The sequence below is a fragment of the Camellia sinensis genome, chromosome 1 (genome assembly GCF_055761805.1).
Source record: "Camellia sinensis isolate YWXY chromosome 1, ASM5576180v1, whole genome shotgun sequence".
NCBI lineage: Eukaryota > Viridiplantae > Streptophyta > Magnoliopsida > Ericales > Theaceae > Camellia > Camellia sinensis.
Genome location: NC_138961.1, coordinates 177,939,010 through 177,961,184, shown reverse-complemented (window position 1 = coordinate 177,961,184; position 22,175 = coordinate 177,939,010). Strand labels below are relative to the sequence as shown.

Sequence of the window (22,175 nt, the reverse complement as noted above, 5' to 3'; positions counted from 1 at the left end):
TGTATAATTATCCTTTCTGTCCTTATATGATATAAAAATGATTATTTTGTTATTTTTTTCAATTTTAATTTTAAAAAAATTATTTCATTAATAAAAAGTTAATATAATTAGTATTAATTAGTATCAATTAATATAAAAATTAATACATTTGATAAAAATGTAATGGAAGTATTATTGTTACAATTTTTTTCTATTATAAATTAATTAGTATCAATTAATAATAAAATTATTAATTAGTATAAATTAATATTAATAATTAATTTTTATTAGTATCAATTAATATTAATAATCAACAATTTTTATTAATTAGTATCAATCAATAATCAATTCATTACAAAAATATACAATATTAATTTATTAATAATTAATACCAATTAATATTGATTTGTTTTCTTCAGAAATATGCTATTTTTATTTTTAATTAATATGAAAATATTAAATATGAATTTATTAATAATTAATAGCAATTAATATTTATTTTTTAATTAATATTGATTTTTTTTTTCTTCAGAAATATACAATTTTTATTTTTTAATTAATATAAAAATATACAATATGAATTTATTAATAATTAATACCAATTAATATTTATTTTTTAATTAATATTGATTTTTTTCTTTTTCTTTAGAAATATACAAGTTTTTTCTTTTTTAATTAATATTAATATTAAAATTTGGGTATTGACGAGGGCATTTAAGTAATTTTAGCCCCTACACCAACTGCGCGCTTAAGTTGAAAATTTAAGCACTTCCTGACCAGCTTTTGAGATAAGCTGAGAAATAGCTTAATTTAAGCTCTAAACTGGTTAACTTAAGCTGCACCAAACACAACATTTTAACTTAAATTAAGTTAAAAGCTGAAATAAGCATCTTATAAGTTCTACTAAACAGGCCTGTTAACTTATTTTTAATTTTTTTAAACAAATATATATGTACTTAGATTTCAATTGGGAACAATCGAGGGTTGTTTGACCTGTGTTAAGATAGTATATATTATTTTATTTAGATTATATTGTTTTTTTATTATATTATTTTAAATTCAAATTATATTTTATATTTTTTTTTGAAAAAATTTAAAAAATATATTAATTTAACACTTCCTAAACAACCTTTAAGACGGATTAAATTAGTTTCGTTTGAATTTTTTTTTTGATGTGATTATTGTGAGCCAAAAAATAAAATAATTATAATTTAAATATGATATTTAATTTTATTAACTTATTTAATTTTTTTTTATCTTTTTGTATTTATTTAGACAAAAAAATTATTGCCAAACAACAACTAAACATGTTTTTGTTTTATTTTTAACAAAAATGAACATAAAACTCAAAATTCAAATCAATGTGTTTGGTTTGAATTTTTTTGGAAGAGGTGGTTTGGAATGTCCTAAATAAGTGTACTTTTTGACTTTTTATAAAAAGATGTGTAAAAAAGTAAAGAGAAGATGTTGATTGATGTGACCTAAAAAAGATAAAAAGATAAAAAGATGGACTAAAATAGGTTATGCCAAACAAAAGCTTTAAAAATTGAATTTTTTGATTTTCGTGTTTTTTTATTTTTTTTTAGTAAATATTTTTAAAATTTTAAACATTTTTTAAACTTTTTTAGATGCATCTTACTTAGATGTATCTAAAAAATAAAAAATTTGTAAAAAAATATTTTAAATAATTAATAAATTTATAAAAATGCAAAAAATGTACTGAATTTTTTTTTTTTTTTGTATTTTTAGTATTTAGTGAATTTTTAAAAAAAAATTCACAAATTTTTTACTTTTTAAGTATATTTATGTTAAGCATGTCTAAAATGTAAAAAAAAAAATTGCTTAAAATATTTAAAAAATTCAATAAAAATAAAAAATACGGAAAACAAGAAAATAAAATTTTCTGAAAAGTATTTTTAAAAAAATGGAACCAAGCAAAGTGAATACTTTTCAAAAATTCAAAAATGCACGTACGACTCGAAATTTAAAAATTCAAAATTCAAAATACAACTCAAAATAATTTTCAAAATACAAAAATTCTTTTTAAAATTCATAATCAAATAAATTTCTTTTTTTCAAAACTCAACTTATAATTTCACGTTCAAATCACAACTTTAAAAAGATAATTACAATTTTAAAACTAGAGTAAGAATAATGCTTGGGACCCCCTTTTGGGGGTCACCCCCTCACCCCCCTTTGCCACGTGGCGGGTGGTGATTAGAGGAGTAGGGAAAAAAAGAAAAAGAAAAAGAAAATGTAACCAATGAGAGAGAGAGGGGGTCAAAGGGGTGGGGGGAAAAGAGGGGATGAATCATTGTTGCTAAAGTAAACACTATCTATATTTTTCGATAGACAATCCTACCATCTATGATCATCGGCCGCTACTTTTATCTACCATTCAAGCTCTAATAGTTTTCACAACTAACTAAGGATTATTTTAAAAAGATAGTTATAATCAATTTTTTATGAGAGAAAGAAGTGGGTTATAATTTGAGAAGTGAATTATAACTCACTTCCCAAAAAATTCCTAAACTTGTTTGGTTTTTGTTTTTTACCAAAAACCTTAAAAAAATTTGTTTAAAAAAAAATGACAACAACCAGTTTAATACCGACAAGAAGAAGCCGCCGTTAAAAAAATACAAGGCAGTGGTAACTTGTAGGTAGGAGAGAGGGAGAGAGAAAGAAGACGGAGACTCGATTGCAGGAGTAATGTTAAAAATTTTAAAAAATTTATTAAAATTTTATCAAATGAATTTCACATTTATATATAATATTTAAATAAATTTTAATAATTTTTTTTTAAATTTTTAACATTTTTGAGTTGTATTGGAGTAGTATTTTTCATAGGTTAGTGCTTTACAGACTGTAGTTAACTCCGCCCCAACCAACCACCGCCTTCCACCTCACCCCTCCCCCACCCCCTAAACCACCATTTACAACTGATTATCTCCCCCCCTCTCTCTCTCTCTCCCCAAATATAGTAAAATACTGTGCAGAGCTGCACTGTCTGTCTCTCCAACTTCTTTCTTTACTCTCTCTGTCTCTCTCACTCTAAAGAAAAATGTCTCCATCTAATTCAATTTCCATTTTCTCTCTCTACAACCTGTTGTATTTCTGAAGATTTTTTTGTCGATTCTAGGGTTTGGAGTAATGAATTTCTCCTTCACCAAATGAGGGATTTGTAGGGTTTGCCCTCGCATTCCTCAGATGAATAATCTCACTCCTCCCATTCTCACCCACACTCTCTCTCTCCTCCTCCTCTTCTCTCTCATCATCTTCGTCTCTTCTTCCCAAGACGAACTCCGATCACTCCTCGAGTTCAAGAAAGGGATCCGAGTCGATCCCCTCGGCAAAGTCCTCAATTCATGGAACCAGTCCTCCGCTGCAGCAGATCCCAACTCTTGCCCTCACTCCTTCTACGGCGTCGTTTGCGCCGACTCCGGCAACGTCACCGCCATTCTTCTCGACGGCCTCGGCTTGGCCGGTGACTTGAAGTTCTTCACCTTGAATGGCCTCAAAATGCTCCGAAATCTGAGTCTCTCCGGGAATTTTTTCACGGGTCGTCTCGTTCCTGCATTGGGTTTCATGTATACTTTGCAGTATTTGGACTTGTCTGGAAACCTGTTTTACGGACCCATTCCAGCTCGGATGAACGATCTTTGGGGATTGAATTATCTCAATTTGTCGTCCAACAATTTCACCGGTGTGTTTCCGAGTGGAATCAGGAATCTTCAGCAACTCTATGTGTTGGACTTGCATTCAAATCAGCTTCGTGGGGACATTCAGGACTTGTTTTCGGAGCTTAGAAATGTGGAGTTTGTTGATTTGAGCTATAACATGTTCTATGGATCTCTGTCAATGGATTTGTACAACATTTCGAGCTTGGCCAATACAGTGCAACATTTGAATTTGAGTCATAATGATTTGGGTGGTGGGTTCTTTAAGGATGAAGCCATTCAGTTGTTTCGGAACTTGGAAGTTTTGGATTTGGGTCATAATCACATAAATGGACAGCTCCCTTCATTCGGGTCATTGCTAAATCTTCAAGTTTTGCGTCTGGGGAATAACCGGTTGTTTGGGTTGATACCGGAAGAGCTGTTGGAGGATTTGATTCGTTTGAAAGAACTAGATCTCAGTGGCAATGGGTTTTCTGGTAAGAAATTATTTGAATTAGAAATTTATTTATTAAACTTTGGATCAGCATCAAAGCAACCAATGATGCCACTACACCATATATTCCTTATTTCCTTAGTTGTATTGTGCATTCAAAGAAATACAACCTCTGATGAACTTTGAATTTTCTGAGCATAAAAGTGTCATGATTCTACAACAACTATACTTTCCTTTGCATACGCCATACATATATTCAAACCTTACTTTTTCCCCCTTTTACCCTCAAATTATGGGACAATATGCATATGTTGTCTATAATTTGAGTCCAAAAGGAGGCAAAAGTAGTAAAGTTTTGATATATAGTCCACATGACATGATAAGTTATAAGCTATGCCAAAGTATGTATCAAAAAAAAAAAAGTTATAAGCTATGCCAAAGTATTTGTTTGTAGTGCTTTTTGTTGAGAAACTCAATTTGGACAATTATTTATTGTTATAACGGGTTATAGTTTATAGAGATTCTTAATTTGGTTACATCATTCATTTTAGGCATTTGCAAAGAATATGAAATAAATTGAATTGTCGGTGTGTGGCTTTAAATCCTTTTAGTATTCTTGAGGAGGTTCAGAATATTTTGTATAGCTCAAATTTAAAGTCATTGACAGGTCAAAACTAATTGTTGGCAGAACATGAAAGTTTAAAAGGAGAAACCTTGTTTGCCTTTAACCAATCTACGAAAACCTTGGTCCTTGGATTATTATTTCGTGTATGCTGTGCATATCATAGGCAGAAGGCATGCTTCGACATGTTAGTTGCAGAGATGACGACAGGGTTGGGATTTAGGGCATATTTAACCAATCTGCATAAGAGATGAATTTTATTCTGAATCCAGCACGAACCTTTGGCTGAGGTGGGGCAAGTTTACAGGTGGGACGTGGAAAGGATTTGTAGGGCTATTAAATTAAAAAAAGATTTGAAGTATCATTTATGCTACAAATGCTTCTAGATTTGTAAAAAATGTTTAGCCAGAAAGATCGGTAATAGACGAGAGATCCGTTTTGGGGGGCCATTGGGAGAGTGAAGTGAGGGCGACGGGCTCATTTGGGTCTGCATGCCGGGTTTTAAAATTTTTTTTTGGTTTTGTTTGCATATGTTTAATCAACATTTTTTTTAATTGCTTTTATGGTTGGTTTTTGACTTCTTTATTTTTTTCAATTACAAAAATCCAATCTTAAAAACTAGTAGAAAAGCAAAAGCCGATTGAAAAAAGTTTAAATGGCAGCTATTAAGCTGACTGCAAACAAGCCACATAACCTTCCATTCCCCATCTAGCCTAAGTTTCTTGGAAAGAAAACTAAGGGAAAACATCCTATAAAGTTCTCCTAACAAAACGTGGTGTTCTCAATGAACAAAATAACTAAAATGAAATCTCGTTAATAACCAAAAATCTATTGTAGATATTTGAAGTTTCATATGGAAGGAACAAGGCCATAACTAATAGCATTACGTTTTCACTATTGACAGACTCTAATCTTGGCTTCACATCATAACCAAAGTTAAACAAAAGAGAGAAGAGATAAATCACGCTAATTATAAATACCATGGCATACCACAATATCTTGAGTTGTTGTACTCAAGGGCCTTCTTGACCATTAGGTCACCGGTTGGATTATTTTTCTACTGCAGTAAGTAGTTGTTGTAAAATGGTAAACAACAGTCATAAGTGTAAACATTGCCACACTATTTATTTAGAAAATATGCAAAATGTTGATGAGCATGTATCAGCATACTCCTATGTTGTTATGTTGCTTTATTTAGAAAATATGCACAATAAAGCTGTCTTGGCAACCGTATTGTCCCGGTGAAGAGCTCAATGCTTCTTAAATTTGTTTTTCTTCTAAATATGGTCCAATTTCATGTTGCCATCATGAGCCATATAAAACTCATCATATTTCAATGTTCTTTTATTGAAATTATATCTACTTTATCTGGAACTTAATTATGAAAACAAAGAAATCGATAATGGCTTAATATACTTTTCAAGGATATTCCGTGATGTCAGTGGAGTATTTGAAAAGCACCTGTGGACTGACCAGGAGCATTTAAGCAATTACTTTTCAGATTAGATGTAAATATCTTGGATTAGTATAGTTGGTATTTGTTGAGCTTTTTTTATTTGACTTCCCTTTTTAATCTATTGAGTCTGTAGTTGGGGTTGCCTTTCCAATTCACCTCACCAATCTATATCTGCTGCCGTGGCTGCTGCTTAAGGCTTGTTGAGTTCTCTGCCAAACAGGCTATTAGATTCATTTCTCTTATTTTGCTGCGGTTAAGGTATAATAGGTGCACTACATCTGTGTGCTACTACCAGCTAAGAAACTGGATGCTGCAGGTTTAACCCTGTATTCACATTTTTATGACATGAGGCATTGTGTTTTGGATTCTTAAAGATTCACTGTTTTTATTGAGTGTACAGACTGGTACATGTTCCATATCTTTTGGTTGTATTAGACATGAATGTGGTTGGAATTCTTTGTTCAGTCTCACAGGAACAACCCCCCCCCCCCCCCCCCACACACACACACACACACACACAAAATACCCTCTTCTTTGGTAACTGAATATTTCTAAAATCTGTACTTTTCAAAAAGAAGAAAGTTTCTGACTCAATTCAACAATAACTTTCATGGTAGTACGGATTCAGTGTCCTTTTCTTTTGTGTTAAAAACTTACCGATGCACACTATTTGGTGGTTGCACTCATCTTCTTTGAGCAAATATTTTGTCAATTGCTTAACTGAAGTGTTTAATCTTCTGCATATGTATGTGTACAGGTCCAATCCATGTGATCAATTCTACAACTTTGAGCATTTTGAATCTTTCATCAAATGTGCTATCCGGTTCTCTGCCTTCTTCTGTGGGAGGATGTCGCATAGTGGATTTGAGCAGAAATGTGCTCACCGGAGATATATCTGTTATGCAAAGTTGGGAAGCAACTTTGGATATTCTCGATGTGAGTTCAAATGAGTTATCAGGAAGCATTCCTAACCTGACATCTCAGTTCCTGAGTTTGACAACTCTCAATATTAAAAATAATTCTTTAGAAGGTACCTTGCCTCCTGTGTTGGGGAACTTTCAAAGGCTGTCTGCAGTTGATCTGAGTTTGAATAAACTTGATGGACCTATTCCACCTAGTTTTTTCACATCAATGACCTTGACAAACCTGAACCTTTCAGGAAATCATTTTACTGGACCTATTCCTCTTCAAAGCTCACGCGCAATCGGATTATTAGTTCTACCTTCTTATCCACAGATGGAGTCTCTTGATCTCTCTGATAATTTTTTAACAAGTACCTTGCCTTCGGACATAGGTAATTTAGGTAGGCTTAAGTTTCTGAATCTTGCAAAGAATGGCTTATCGGGACCGATACCAAATGAATTGAGCAAGCTTGGTGGGTTGGAGTACCTAGATTTATCCAGTAATAATTTCAACAGTAACATCCCTGATAATCTTCCATCTAGTCTAAAGGTCTTTAATGTGTCTCATAATAATCTCAGTGGACCTGTTCCAGAAAACTTGAGAAACTTCCCTAATACTTCATTTTATCCTGGCAACTCTTTCCTGTTCTTCCCAAATGGTAAGCCACCAATGCAGGGTGATGATCAAGGGAGAGGGAAACATCACAGATCAAAATCGAGTATTAGAGTAGGTATCATTTTTGCCTCAGTTGGGGCTGCTGTGATGATTGCCTTTGTTCTGTATGCTTACCATCGAGCACAACTTCAGGACTTCCGCATTAGAAGCGGGTTTAGTGGCCAAACTACTGAAAGAGATGTTAAATTAGGAAGACTTTCTAGGCCTTCTCTCTTCAAGTTCCACCCAAATGTTGAGCCCCCACCCACTTCTTTAGGTTTTTCCAATGACCACTTGCTAACCTCAAATTCAAGGACATTGTCGGGGCCGACAGAATTGGGTACTGAAATTGTTGAGCATGTCTTGCCTGAGGGAGGTGCTGCTCCTTCAACATCTCTGAATCCCATTGTGCCAGATACTCATCCAACGGTATCTGGGAGGAAGTCTTCTCCAGGCTCCCCAGTTTCTTCTTCACCACGTTTTATTGATGCAATTGAACAACCTGTGACACTAGATGTACATTCACCAGATCGATTGGCTGGAGAACTGTTCTTCCTGGATGTTTCACTAGCATTTACAGCTGAGGAGTTGTCACGAGCTCCAGCAGAAATTTTAGGTAGAAGCAGTCATGGGACTTTATACAAGGCCACTCTAGATAGTGGGCATATGTTGACTGTGAAGTGGATGAGGGTAGGATTGGTCAAACATAAGAAAGAATTTGCCAAGGAAGTTAAAAAAATTGGATCAATGAGACATCCCAATATTGTTCCGTTGCGAGCTTATTATTGGGGGCCAAGAGAACAGGAGAGGCTTATTTTAGCAGACTATGTTCGTGGAGATAACTTGGCTCTACATCTTTATGGTAAGAGCCTTTTTAAACTGATATACAGCTGTTCCTCTATCTAAGTTGTCATTTTTATATTTCTCTATTCATACTTGTGACTCACGCAAACATTTTTCAATTCTCTTTTATGGACGAGCTTTGTGGCATATCAATAGTTAGGCTATTGTGTTGTGGTTTAATTCCAGTGATACTTGGAAGTGTGGAATCCAGTCTTGTGATGTTAGACTTGACAGTCTTACTCTACATTTTGTTTCGTCAAACAAATTTAGGAAATCTCCTTTTTGGTGGTATTAGTTGAAACTCGTCTGTAGTATCTCAGCTTGCTTGTATGAAACTTGCTTAAATTGGAGGGACTATGTTTGTTCTAGAACTTCTAGTTCTGTATCTGTGGTCACTAAATTTAATACTTTGTTAAATTTAAATTTGAATTTCTCTTGCTGAGACAGCGAAATTATATAACTATTTCTTTGATAGTGAGTATGGCATTGGTAAATTGAACATTGGCTTGCCATCTTGGGGGACAGTTTTTGATTCTCCATCTCAGCAGATTGATCTATGGACATGAATTTTGCAATTGTTAAATTTCCATGTAGAATTTCTGCATCATGCTCAGGCCTCTTCATACTCATTAGCATATTTTTATTTTATTTTTAAAAGTATCTTTATCATTAGCATATGTACATGGGGTTTCATGCCAACACTCTGCTTGTTATTTGCATGAATTTAGTGTGGGAGTACAAGAAATCTTGTGGCTTATCTACAATACATGGAGTTGGAGTTGTATTTATTTTGCTGAACTTTCACTTGTATTACTACTATATTTGTGTGGTGTGATCATGCTGTCTTGCTCCCATTAGTCGAGTCTGCCAGATCTAGCCTCCCAATTCTTTTTTGCCTCACAGACACTGTTTCTGTCAAAGAGTGCACCAAGCTTAAAACTACAAAAGAAGGTTAAATATGAGAACTTCCCAAGATCCTTTTTGCTTCACTAAGATCCATAACAAATTCTCTTTTTGCGTGCCTAGTGTCCTCGTTTGTTTAGGTGTCCTTTGTCCCACAGACTATCCTCAAGAAACCGTGAAGCTGAATTGCAGGATTTAGATTTTGAACTACATTGTACTGATCAAAAAAAGATTTTGAACTACATTGTAATTCTAGAACTAGTAAAACAACTGACTTTATGTTATGTACCTGTAGAGATCAAATTGGAGTGTTGGCATTTCATTAGAGAAGCCCTTAGTCACGACATCTTTCTCCAGGATTCTGAAGCTCTTACAGCAATTCTCGCATTTGTGTATCGGCACAACTTAAGTCAACCAATAGCCAAATATTGACAGGATCTAATGGCAAGGTTACAAACCCTAATTTTTTAGGTGCCTTAGCTTTATTGGATTTGTTTCTTTGGTGGGGGTAACTGGTTGGATTTGTTTCTTTGGTGGGGGTAACTGGACGGGTATTTTTGATCTCAAGATGAGATTTTCTACCAACTCTACCATCTTAATTCACACATGTTACCTGCTAGTAAAATTTTGTGTGCAGGATTGTTTTGAAAGTGCATTGAACTTGTCTTAGTTTTGAGTATTTCATTAACACTTGTCTTGCACAGAGACGACACCCCGGAGATACTCCCCGCTGTCATTCAGCCAAAGGTTGAAAGTTGCCATTGACATTGCTCGGTGTCTGACATACCTTCATGATAGTGGCCTTCCTCATGGGAACCTAAAACCTACTAATGTACTCTTGGAAGGCTCTGATCTGAATGCTCATCTTACTGATTACAGTCTCCACCGTCTGATGACACCAGCTGGCATTGCAGAGCAGATATTAAACCTTGGAGCACTCGGATACCGTGCTCCTGAACTCGCTACAGCAGCCAAACCAGTCCCATCATTCAAAGCTGACGTGTACGCATTTGGAGTGATTTTAATGGAATTGTTGACCAGAAGAAGTGCTGGTGACATTATCTCAGGTCAATCGGGGGCTGTTGATCTTACAGATTGGGTCCGGCTATGTGATCATGAAGGACGAGGAATGGATTGCATTGACAGAGACATTGCCAGTGGAGAGGAACACTCGAGAGCAATGGATGAATTGCTTGCAATATCACTAAGGTGCATTCTTCCTGTAAATGAAAGGCCTAACATCAGACTAGTTTTCGACAATCTCTGTTCTATATCTGTTTGAAATTTTGTACATGTGTCTTGGAATTATTTTTTCCTTCCTCGACTTTCTTGTTTTTTTCCCCCACTCTTTCTCCACCATTGGTTTCCTAGCCTCCTAATCTGGGCTAATCTTCACATTCTTTTCTTAATTTTTGTGTAAAGCGACAATCGATCTATTGATTGATTGACAGTATTTCTCAGTTTGATCTTGAAGTGAAAAGATTGCAAATCATCTTTCTCATTTTTGTCTCTTGAGTTGGTTGGTGTATTAGCATTACCAGGTGATCAACTAACGTTGTGTTTGGTTTTGATGGAAAGGAAGAGAAAGGAAGGGAAGGTTGATTTTAATTCTCTCGCAATTTTTTCTGATTATGTGTGGTCTTGAATTTGTGAAGAGAAATAACGACAGAGTAGAAATGAAACTATATTTATATATTTATTATTATGGATAAATAAATAAAAAATAAAGATATTTTGGCAATTATATATTCATTTATTTTTCATTTTCCTAACCCAATTAGAGGAAAACATTTGCTTGTTTTACTTTATTTTTCTAGGGAATTAAATTTTTTTCTAGTGCACGACTTTTCATTTTAATGGAAGTAATAGCATCAACATCAGGTTCTGTAATTTTTGTGCCAAATTATACTCTAAATCAATTTTTTAACTGCACTATCCATCACACACTATTCTAACTGTATTTCACTAAAAATTTATTTTAGTACCCATTCTCTCAAAAATAGTTTCCAAAAAATCAAAGGAAAGGTGTTAAATACATCAAAGGTTACAATTCTAATCCTCAAATTAGGTCCCCATCCAAAAATATATATGTATTAAAAAATCCTCAAATAGGAATCTTGTGTCATTTTGGTTTCTCTAATATTCAAATTGTATCAATATGAACTCAATGCAGAAAAAGTTGTATTTGGTTTAAATAGTTATTAACATCTCTACACTTTCATTAAAATCTCATTTTAGTTTATACTTTTACTAAATTTTATTTTTATTTTTTTTATTTTTAATTTCTGCCAATTACTCATTAAAAATCTGTTATTCCCACAATGGATGTGTGTATGTGTAAATAAATGTATAAATAAAATAAACAACAAAATAAAAATAAATAATCCAGAAAATAATTATATAAATTAAATTCCGAATTAATTGCTTATAGAAATTATAAGTTAAGGCTTGTGTTGGACACAGTCTCCTTACAGTAGATTTTACTCTCGCTCTGGTGTTACGAGATTTAACAGCGTCTACTTCTTATGATGCAACGACTAACACTTGATTTGCAGCACTACAAACTCAAGTCTGGCGAACCAAACAATGTTGTAACTCTCTCTTTCTTTTCCTAGAAACTAAATGGTAGACAGATGCAGGAGCATAGGAGGACGAACAGAAGAAGAAATGAAGAAATATTAGGATAATTTCGATACAAAGAATTGCTGGAATGGCAGGCAATTTATAGGAAAATTGGTGGCTTCTCAGAGCAGGTTTCAACAGATAGGAAACCTGTTCAGATAGATTCAATAGGTAGAAAACCTGTTTGGGTGGAATTCAACAGGTTCATTCAGGTGGAGTTTTAAACTTGTTTGGGTGGAGGATTAAATCTGGACCAATTTATTTTGAATTTTGAAACCAAAATTAAAAAATAAATAAAATACAAATGTTTTTGGTGCCAAAAGATAAGTATTGGATCGAACAAGCCCAACCTAACCTCATACCGCATCCAGCCTGCTCGACCGATCAGATGGTGGCGCGTGCACGTGTGTTTTTTTGTTTTGGGTCCAATGGATCTAGCCTGCTTTACCCATAATCTCACCCTTCTACAAACTTGGGTATCCCTTGAGGCTCATCCCAAGTATCCCAAGCTAGAGTTTATATACCTATATAAATCCTTAAGCTTTTCCAATGTGGGACAAGTACATTTCACAAACGTGTAGAAACTCACCTAAAGCCATACCTACGAACCTCGAAAATGCACGTTTGTCACAACCCAAACCCGCGCCCTATGGGTTTAGCACCGTAACCGGCCAGTAATCCGAGATTACCAAAGGCCTGCTTAACAGTCAGACAATAATACAGAGTACAGGGGCATGGCGGAAGCCAAAACAGTAAATAAACAATGTCCAATGAGCTGTGAGTCTGTATGCAAAAAGATTTTTCATACGTATATATATGAACAATACATAACAATATGTACAACATTTACAGTCGAACAGAACAGGGACCTAATCCCTGTTAGATAGTACAGTACAGTACAATGCTATCAGTCTATACAGTTATTACAAAACAGATACAGAGATAGACGGGGGAAATTAAAACACCCCTAAGCCATAGCTTGGCAGGCTCGGAACCTCGCAGTGAGGCACAGTGGTTGGCTTGACAAAAAGGGAGTCTAACCCACGCTCCTAGCTCCGGTCTGGTGCCTGTACACCTACATATATATATAAACAGTGAGCTAAAGCCCAGTGAATAACATAATGCGTAAAGAGGTTAAGAATGAATGTCCTTACAGTAATGAAAACAGTTCATTAAATCAGTATTTCAATTATTCAGTCATTACAGTCATATGTGGTACATCCATTAGTATAGCAGTACAGTAAACAGTAGGTCTTAAGAGACCGAACAGTCAATGATGGCCATCATATCAGTAAACAATAGTGGTTCCAACATGGGAACCGACAGAGATCTCTGTAACAGTAGCAGTAACAGTAAACGGTAATTACTAAGGATGCCACAATACAGTTCAGAATATAGGACACACATTCATTCAGTTGACAGTAATAGTTCAGAAAGCAGTTCAGTTAACAGTCAGAAAATATTCATCTTTGAACATATCTTTACACAGTTGTTACTCACAGAGTTCTGGGCTACAGTTAAGCTAGAGTGCGTCTCCAGTCACCAACCCTACACAGTTTACAGGACGAACACACACTAAGCTACACAGTTGGGAAAGATAATAACTTAATCCCTAATTTGCCTCGGTGTGTTCTACATCTATATCCTCATTAAGATGCCTTAAACTAGGCCTAAGAATGCCTATGATGAAATGAGGATGCAAAGATGCACTTTAAAATATTTTTCAGAAAACAGAGGTCCCGCTCGAGCGTATGTTTCCCCGCTCGAGCGTACATGCAGACAAAGGTATCCGCTCGAGCGTACACTTTCCCGCTTGAGCGTTCTGCAAAACAGGGTAAAAGTACTGGATAGGTGAAAATCACGCTCGATGGGCGCTCGATAGCCGCTCGAGCGTAATACACAAGGTCCCGCTCGAGCGTCAATTATTCCGCTCGAGCGGACGTCAAAACAGTGCGAAGTACTGGGAGCACGAATTTCCCGCTCGAGCGCCACTTTCCTCGCTCGAGCGGGAGTTCAAAATCTAAAATTTCCAGATTTGAACTTCCAAGATCAAAACCAAGTTCAAATGCACAAATTCCGATCCTCTTGGGCCAATTTTCCAGAAAACATTCCAAAACTCATAATTTAACATGATTCCAAAGCTCAATTGTAAAATCAAAGCCCAAGGGTGTTTCAAACACTCAATTTCAAACCAATTTTCATGAACATGATGAACACGCAAACATGCATAAGTTTAAATCAATTCAAAACTTCAATACATGCTCTAATGAGCCGATTCTTTTCAAAACAAGGTGAAATCATGGACTTAAACATAATTATGAGCATGCATGTAACATTTTGCCATGAAAACAACTTAAAACTTAACAATACAAACATGCATGCAAGGTTAGAGCTACAACTCAACATGCTAGAACTAATTCATGACTTAGCTTTTCAATTTGGCAAGAACCATGCAAGAATCAATTTAAAGACACAATGAAGAGGGTAAATTCCTTACCTAGGTCCTCAAATACAAGGTAAGGAAGCTTAATTTGCAACCTATATTCCAATTCTTCAAGCCAATGCACAAAGTCAAGTTGAATTCACTCCAAACCTCTCACTCTCCTCTCTTGATCGGTTATGAACATCAAAAGGGCTGAACAAATGTTTTGTAATGCCTAAGAATGAGCCTCTAAAGTGTCAAATAAGTGGCCCACTAGATGGCACTAAGGTAATTAAGTCAAATTATGTAATTAGCTTATTTTAATCTATTTTAATTATACTAAATCAGATTTCAGATACATATACCATAAAATCACATTAATTCTACTAATCTTAAGACACTAATCAATTTCATATTCGGCCGCCGATAAGGCCTTCAATTAGCAGTTTAAACCATAGAATGTGAACAGATAATCAAACAGGCAACAGATAGATAATACATTTAAACAAATACAGTCAATTAATCAGTTTCAGATTTCAGTCAGTCTGTTCAGTATTTCAGTTGATTCAATTACTTATCGTAATCAGTCTCGGTTTAGCAGTAATCAGTAGTTTATCGGTAAACAGGGGTGAGGGTTATTACAACGTTGAATTCTCATTCATCCGGAAATGGTTTTGAACAACCAAATATATGATATTATTCGTTACGCGGCAATAAACATGAACCCAATTAGTAACGTTAAAAATAACACTTTGGTCCTACTTTAATTAATGCTCAAAGTTAGCAAAAAATAAGATTTTTTCAAAACCATTTTCCAATAATCCCCCACATGAATGGAATTCACAATAACGGACATGAAACAAAATGCAGACAAAGAAAGAGTACATTAAGAAGATACACCACATCGAGATCGGTAACTTTTGGCTTTAAACCTCCTCTAGTGAAATCCTATCAGACTTATAACTAGTGGATGTGGTGCCTTAAACTGTTCAGCTGTTTGTGTAAGTTAAGACAATTGTGTCCATTTTGGCCTTGAACAACACCTGGTAATTCATGAGTGCTCAAGAGAATTTAGCCTTCTCAATTCTTACAGAACCGGCCCAGTTCATACTTATATATGTGACTTCTTATTAAGAGTATCCTGCTATACCCCACTTGGATGTCCCAGCTATAAGAATCATTAAAAGCAAAGTTTATCCTACTAATACTACAAGTATCACTCTTCTTATCATAGAAATAGGTAGGATAAAACCTCCTTAGTGATGCGTGAAGTCATCTATAATTCGATTGTCCCTTTGAACCTAGATCTTGGGATCTCCAGTCAACTAGGTTGGGTTGCCATTATGGTGACTTTTAAGTAATAGGCTTTAATCCCATTCCCCTGGATAAATGGTACACTTACTCTCTAGCTAGCCCTTTAGTCAATGGATCTGCAATATTCTCTCTTGACTTTACATATTTTATGGAAATTATTTCATGTGAAAGCAAATGCCTAACGGTATTATGTCTTCGACGAATGTGTCAAGACTTACTGTTATACATATGATTTTGTGACCGTCCTATTGTTGTTTCACTATCACAGTGAATGCATGTAGCTGATACAAGTTTAGGCCACATTAGAATGTCTTCTAAGAAATTACGAAGTCATTTTATTTTTTCTCCTATTTTATCTAATGCGATAAACTCAGATTCCATTGTTGACCTTGCTATGCATGTCTGCTTGGAGGATTTCCAAGAGACTATAGCACCTCCCAGGGTAAAGACGTATCCACTAGTGGATTTTGAATCTTTAGTATCTGATATCCAATTTGCATCGATGTACCCATCGAGTACTGCTAGATATTTGGTATAATGTAAGCCATAATTTCAAGTATGTCTTAGATACCTGAGTACCCTAATTATCGTTTTCCAATGATCGGACCCCAGATTACTTGTGTACCTAATCAATTTGCCTATAACACAGGCTATATCTGGCCTAGTGCAATTCATTAAGTACATCAAGCTTCCGATTATCTAAGAGTACTCTAATTATGATATGCATGCACTTGTATTTTTTGACAAATGAAGACTAATGTCAACAGGTGTTTTAGTAGGACGGTCGTTATGCTTTCCAAATTTTTCCAGAATCTTCTCAAGATAATGAGACTGAGATAAAACATATCCTTCAGATATTCTAGTAATTTTTATTCCTAGAATTATATCTGCTACTTCCAGATCTTTCATGTCAAACTTTTTGTTCAACATTTTCTTTGTGAATTTAATCATGTCATTATTGCTTCCAATAATGAGCATGTCATCTATATAAAGACAAACTATGACATAGCCTTTGTCTGTGGGTTTAACATAGACGCATTTGTCATATTCATTTATCGTAAAACCATCCGAAATCATAATGTGATCAAATTTTTCATGCTATTGTTTCGGAACTTGTTTTAATTTATAAAGGGATTTGACAAGTTTACAAACCTTTTTCTCTTGGCCGAGAACTTGAAACCCTTCTGGTTGTTCCATATAGATTTTCTCATCTAACTCGTCATTCAAAAATGTTATTTTAACATCCATTTGATGTATCTCCAGATTATACAAAGCTGCAATCGCAATTAGCATGCAAATAGATGTTACCCTTGTCACTGGTGAATAGGTATCAAAATAATTAAGGCCTTCCTTCTACCTATATCCCTAAACAACAAGCCTAGCCTTGTATTTATTTATTGAACCATCTGCTTTTATTTTTCTCTTGAATATCCACTTATATCCAAGAGGTTTACAACTTGTTGGAAGATCCACCAGTTCCCAAGTGTGATTTTGCAGAATTAATTCAATTTTATTATTCACAGCCTCTCTACAATGGAGCTTCAGGACTTGACATTGCTTCTTTGAAGTTTTGAGGCTCATTTTTTAACAAGTATGTCAGAAAATCTGGACCAAATGATTTAGAGATCCTAGCCCTCTTGTTACGTTTAGGTTCATTTGCTTCATTATCATTGTGGTCTTCACTTCCACCTATATTAGTGTCAAAAGTTCTTTTATTTGAACTTGTCTCCTCAACTTCAAGAGTTTTGAACTTTTTAGTTTTCTTGCAAGGAAAAATGTATTCAAAAATTGATGATTCCTAGACTCAATAATAGTATTTACATGCATATCAGGATTTTCAGATTTATGAACTAAGAATCTATATGCACTACTATTATTTGCATAACCAATTAACACACAATTAACGATTTTTGGTCCTATCTTAGTCGTTTTGGGACTAGGGACTGTCACCTTAGCCAGACACCCCCATACTTTAAGGTAATTGTAGGTAGGTCATCGACCTTTCCATAATTCATAAGGTGTTTGATTAATTTTCTTGTAGGGTACCCTGTTAAGGATAAAGTTAGCAGACAAAATCACATCTCCCCACAAATTCTGAGGTAACCCTGAACTAATCAACATGGCATTTATCATTTCTTTAAGAGTTCAATTGTTTCTCTCAATAACTCCATTTGATTGAGGAGAATATGGTGTAGTGGTTTAGTGAATAACACCATGTTCAGAACAAAATTCCTCAAATGGTGCATCATACTCACCACTCCTGTCACTCATCACTACCTTAATAGTTTTGCCATGTTGATTTTCAACCTCAAACTTATATTGTTTAAAAGTTTCTAAGGCTTCATCTTTACTTCTCAACAAGTAAACATAGCAATATCGAGTGCAATCATCAATAAAAGTAATAAAATACTTAGCAAATTTTAAATTTAAAAGTAATAAAATACCTCCTCTAGTTTAAACAAATTTTAAATCACAGATATCTGTGTGAATTAAATTTAGAGATTCAGTACTTCATTGTACTTTATTAAATGATGCTGTAATGAGTTTTGCCTCAACACAAATCTTACATTTATGATTAGGATCAAACTCTAAGTTTGGAAAACATTCTAAAGAAACAAGTCTACACAAGGAATTAAAATTTACATGTCATAATCTACCATGCCATAAAAAATAAGACTTAGCAAATATAAACAGAAGATGTGTTCTTATTATTAATAGTCAAATTTGGTACAATAGTTAATGCATTAAGATTAAAAAGCCCATCACTCATGTAACCTCGCCCCACATACATTCCACTCTTGGAGAGTACAACCTTGTCAGATTCAAAGACTAATCTAAACCCATTCTTAATCAACAATGACCTAGAAATCAAATTCTTACGAATCTCTGTCATGTGGAATACATTGTTGAGCGTGAGTTTTTTCCCCAATGTCATTTTCAGTATAATCTTTCCTTGTTCAATTGATGTGGAGGAGTTTCTCATAAAAAGCTGCTCCCCACTTTCCACCACTTTGTAGGTTGTGAACATCTTATTCTCTGCACAGATATAGCGGATTGCTCCAATATTCACCCACTACTCCTTGGGATTGCCCACTAAATTTGCTTTAGAGACTACTACAGCAAGATTGATGTTTGTCACTCTATCGGAAAGATAAAAATCCTCGGTTATGTTGGCTTGTGCTAGCTTTTTGCTTGAACTCCCTTCGTCCTTGCGAACGTGACAATCCTTGGCGCAATGTCTATCTTTGCAGCACACAAAACACTTGCCTTTAAACCTCTTGTTGAACCCGTTGTTAATCCCTCTGTTCATCTTACTAGTAGATCCTTGTTTGAGGCCATTGCCATCATGCTTCCGTTTTTTGTTATTGAATTTTGACCATTGTCCATGTTCTACAACATTTGCTTTAGCTTTGCATGATATGGTTTCCTGACTTCTTATCGGAACCACGATTGTCCTCCTTAATTCTAAGCCGCACTATTAGTTCTTCCAATTTCATCTTCTTGCGCTTATGCTTTAAATAATTCTTGAATTCTTTCAAGGATGGTGGCAATTTTTCAATGATTGCTGCTACTTGAAAAGATTCACTGAGAACCTTCCATTCCTCATGTATGTTATGGAGAATTAATTGGAGATCTTGAACCTGACTAATGACTGTCTTGGAATCTATCATTTTAAAATCCAAAAAATGGCCAACAACAAATTTCTTTGTACCGGCATCCTTTGTCTTATACTTATGATGTAGAGATTCCCATAGTTCTTTCGCAGTGCTTTTGACACGATACACATTGTACAGTGTATTGTCCAACCCATTGAGGATATAATTCCGACATAGAAAATCACTATGTTTCCATGTATCGACTGCGGCAACCATTTGCTGATCAGTTTCTCCCTCATTTAGTGCCGAAGCTTTTTCATGAGTGAAGCGAGCCAAATTCAATGTCGTAAGATAAAATATCATTTTTTGTTGCCATCTTTTAAAATAATTTCCATTGAATTTTTTGGACTTCTCCTCATGATTTACTGGTATTGCCACAGTCATCACTAGCACAACGGGTGTGGGGGTCGGACTAAAAATAGTCTTAGTACTGTTTGTTTTAGTGGACATATTTCTGACGAAATAATAATGCACCAATCACAAATTTATACAGAATAAAATTTACATACAAAATAATATTTTGTAACAAAATTCTAATGATAAATAGTATATGATTACTATGTTATTAAAGAAATCATTAAAAAGTATATTACTACTATTTACGAAATTAATCAGTATATAACTACTATTTAATTTCCCAAAACAAAATATTTGTCTGCCTAACACACAAATAAAAAAAAAAAAACAAAAATCTACTTTAAGATTGTTATTCCCACAGTTGATCTCTGTATAAATAAATGTACAAATAAAAAAAAATCCAGAAAATAATTATATAAATTAAATTCCGAATTAATTGCTTACAGAAATTATAAGCTGAGACTTGTGTTTGACACAATCTCCTCAAAGTAGATTTCGCCTTCGCTCTGGTGCTTCGAGATTTAATGGCGTCTACTTCCCAAGATGCAATGACTAATACTTGATTTGCAGTACTACAAACTCAAGTCTGGCAAACCAAACAATGTTGTAACTCTCTCTTTCTTTTCTTAGAAACTAAATGGTAGATAGATACAGGAGTAGAGGAGGATGAACAGAAGAAGAAATGAAGAAATGTTAGGATAATTTCGATACAAAGAATTGCTGGGATGGCAGGCGATTTATAGGAAAATTAGTGGCTTTTCAAAACAGGTTTCAATAGATAAAAAACCTATTCAGGTGTAATTCGAAAAGTATGAACCTGTTCGAGTGGAGTTTTAAACCTGTTTGGGTGGAGTTTTAAATCTCCAAAATTAAAAAATAAATAAAATACAAATATTTTTGGCCCAAAGATAAGTATTGGGTCGGACAAGCCCAATCCAACCTCACACCACGCGGCCAAGCCCGCTCCAACCGAACGGACAACGACGTACGCTCGTTTTTTGTTTTGTTTTGTTTTGGATACAATGGGTCTAACCCACTTTACCCATAACCTCACCCCTTCCACAAACTTGGGTACCCCTTGAGGTTCATCCCAAGTATCCTAAGCTAAAGTTTATATACCCATATAAATCCTTAAGCTTTTTCAATGTAGGACAAACACATTTCGCAAATGTGTAGAAAATCCATATAAAGCCATACTGACGAATCTGAAAATGCGCGTTGAATTCTCATTCATCCGGAAATGATTTTGAGTAACCAAATACACGATATTATTCACTATGCGACATTAAACATGAACCCAATTAGTAACATTAAAAATAACGCTTGAGTCCTACCTTAATTAATGCTCAAAGTTAACAAAAAATAAGATTTTTCAAAGTCATTTTCCAACAAAATCAACGAATGAAAAATGAAAAGATGACATTTTGAGATTTGTGTTTCTGTTTGGATTCTTTGTAGTTTAGTAAAACTGTGTTTGGTTCATAAATTTATAGAAGAATTTGAAAAAAAAAAATTAAAAATGTTTATCTTTCATTCAAATTTTACTTACATTTTCTTTATTTCTTTTTCTTTACAAATCTCTCTTAAAATTTATGAACAAAGTACACTCATAGTGTATTAAACATGGTGGTTTTTTTAAAAAAATTAAGTTTTGTGATCTTTAGAAACCCCCTCGGTGATCTTTAGAACACCCTCCCAAAGTCAAAAAGTCAAAAAAGCCAAATAATAATACTAAACGACTAAAAAAGTCACAAACTAAAAAAGTTAAAAAATCAACTAAAAAAGTTATTGTCGAACGAGCACTTAGAATTATGATTTGAGTATAGAATTGTATTATGAGTTTTGAGTTTTTGAATCATAATTTTAAAAAAAAAAATTAGTTACTCCCTCCGTCCCAAAATATTAGTCCCTTATTCCATTTTTCATTGTCCCAAAATATTAGTCCCTCTTCAAAAATCAAGTACAAAAATAATATAAATTTCCTATTTTACCCTTCTTTTAAATTAATAAACAACATAAAAAGTACAATTATGCATTGATATTCCCAAAAAATGTACTATCAAAAGGATAATTTTGGAAAATTAACTTTTTTCAAATGCAATAATTGTACTACTAAAAAAAGTTGGATTCCCCAAAAGGGACTATTATTTTGGGACGGAGGGAGTATGAGTTTTAAAAATAGCTTTGGGATAATTTGTAATTTTTATTTATTTATTTGTTTTTTTTTTTTTTTGATTGATTGATTGATGTATGGAATATGAGAAGAGAGGAGAAATGAGAGAGAAAAAATGATTGATTAATAACAATAATAAAAATAAAAAAAATTAAAAGTAA

General features: G+C 34.2%; 2 protein-coding genes across 2 annotated transcripts; one reads left to right on the top strand and one right to left on the bottom strand.

Annotated features, from left to right (window-relative positions):
• The first annotated feature begins 2,826 nt into the window (after positions 1-2,826).
• Positions 2,827-10,971, top strand: LOC114301381 (putative inactive receptor kinase At5g10020). Its single transcript, XM_028246350.2, has 3 exons — positions 2,827-4,132; positions 6,925-8,586; positions 10,175-10,971. The coding sequence occupies exons 1-3, from the start codon at positions 3,187-3,189 to the stop codon at positions 10,750-10,752; spliced, it is 3,186 nt and encodes a 1,061-aa protein (XP_028102151.2). The 5' UTR covers positions 2,827-3,186; the 3' UTR covers positions 10,753-10,971.
• An 8,261-nt stretch (positions 10,972-19,232) lies between these two features.
• LOC145821031 (uncharacterized) lies at positions 19,233-19,868 on the bottom strand. The gene has a single exon (XM_082917649.1). The coding sequence runs from the start codon at positions 19,866-19,868 to the stop codon at positions 19,233-19,235; it is 636 nt and encodes a 211-aa protein (XP_082773775.1).
• Between the last annotated feature and the right edge of the window lie 2,307 nt (positions 19,869-22,175).

What these genes read in the sequence shown, in the direction of transcription:
- LOC114301381 (XM_028246350.2), top strand. Translation starts at nt 3,187, where the DNA reads ATGAATAATCTCACTCCTCCCATTCTCACCCACACTCTCTCTCTCCTC. An exon ending in CAGTGGCAATGGGTTTTCTG is followed by an intron (nt 4,133 to 6,924) that starts GTAAGAAATTAT and finishes GTATGTGTACAG; the next exon opens with GTCCAATCCATGTGATCAAT. An exon ending in CTTGGCTCTACATCTTTATG is followed by an intron (nt 8,587 to 10,174) that starts GTAAGAGCCTTT and finishes TGTCTTGCACAG; the next exon opens with AGACGACACCCCGGAGATAC.
- LOC145821031 (XM_082917649.1), bottom strand. Translation starts at nt 19,868, where the DNA reads ATGACTGTGGCAATACCAGTAAATCATGAGGAGAAGTCCAAAAAATTC.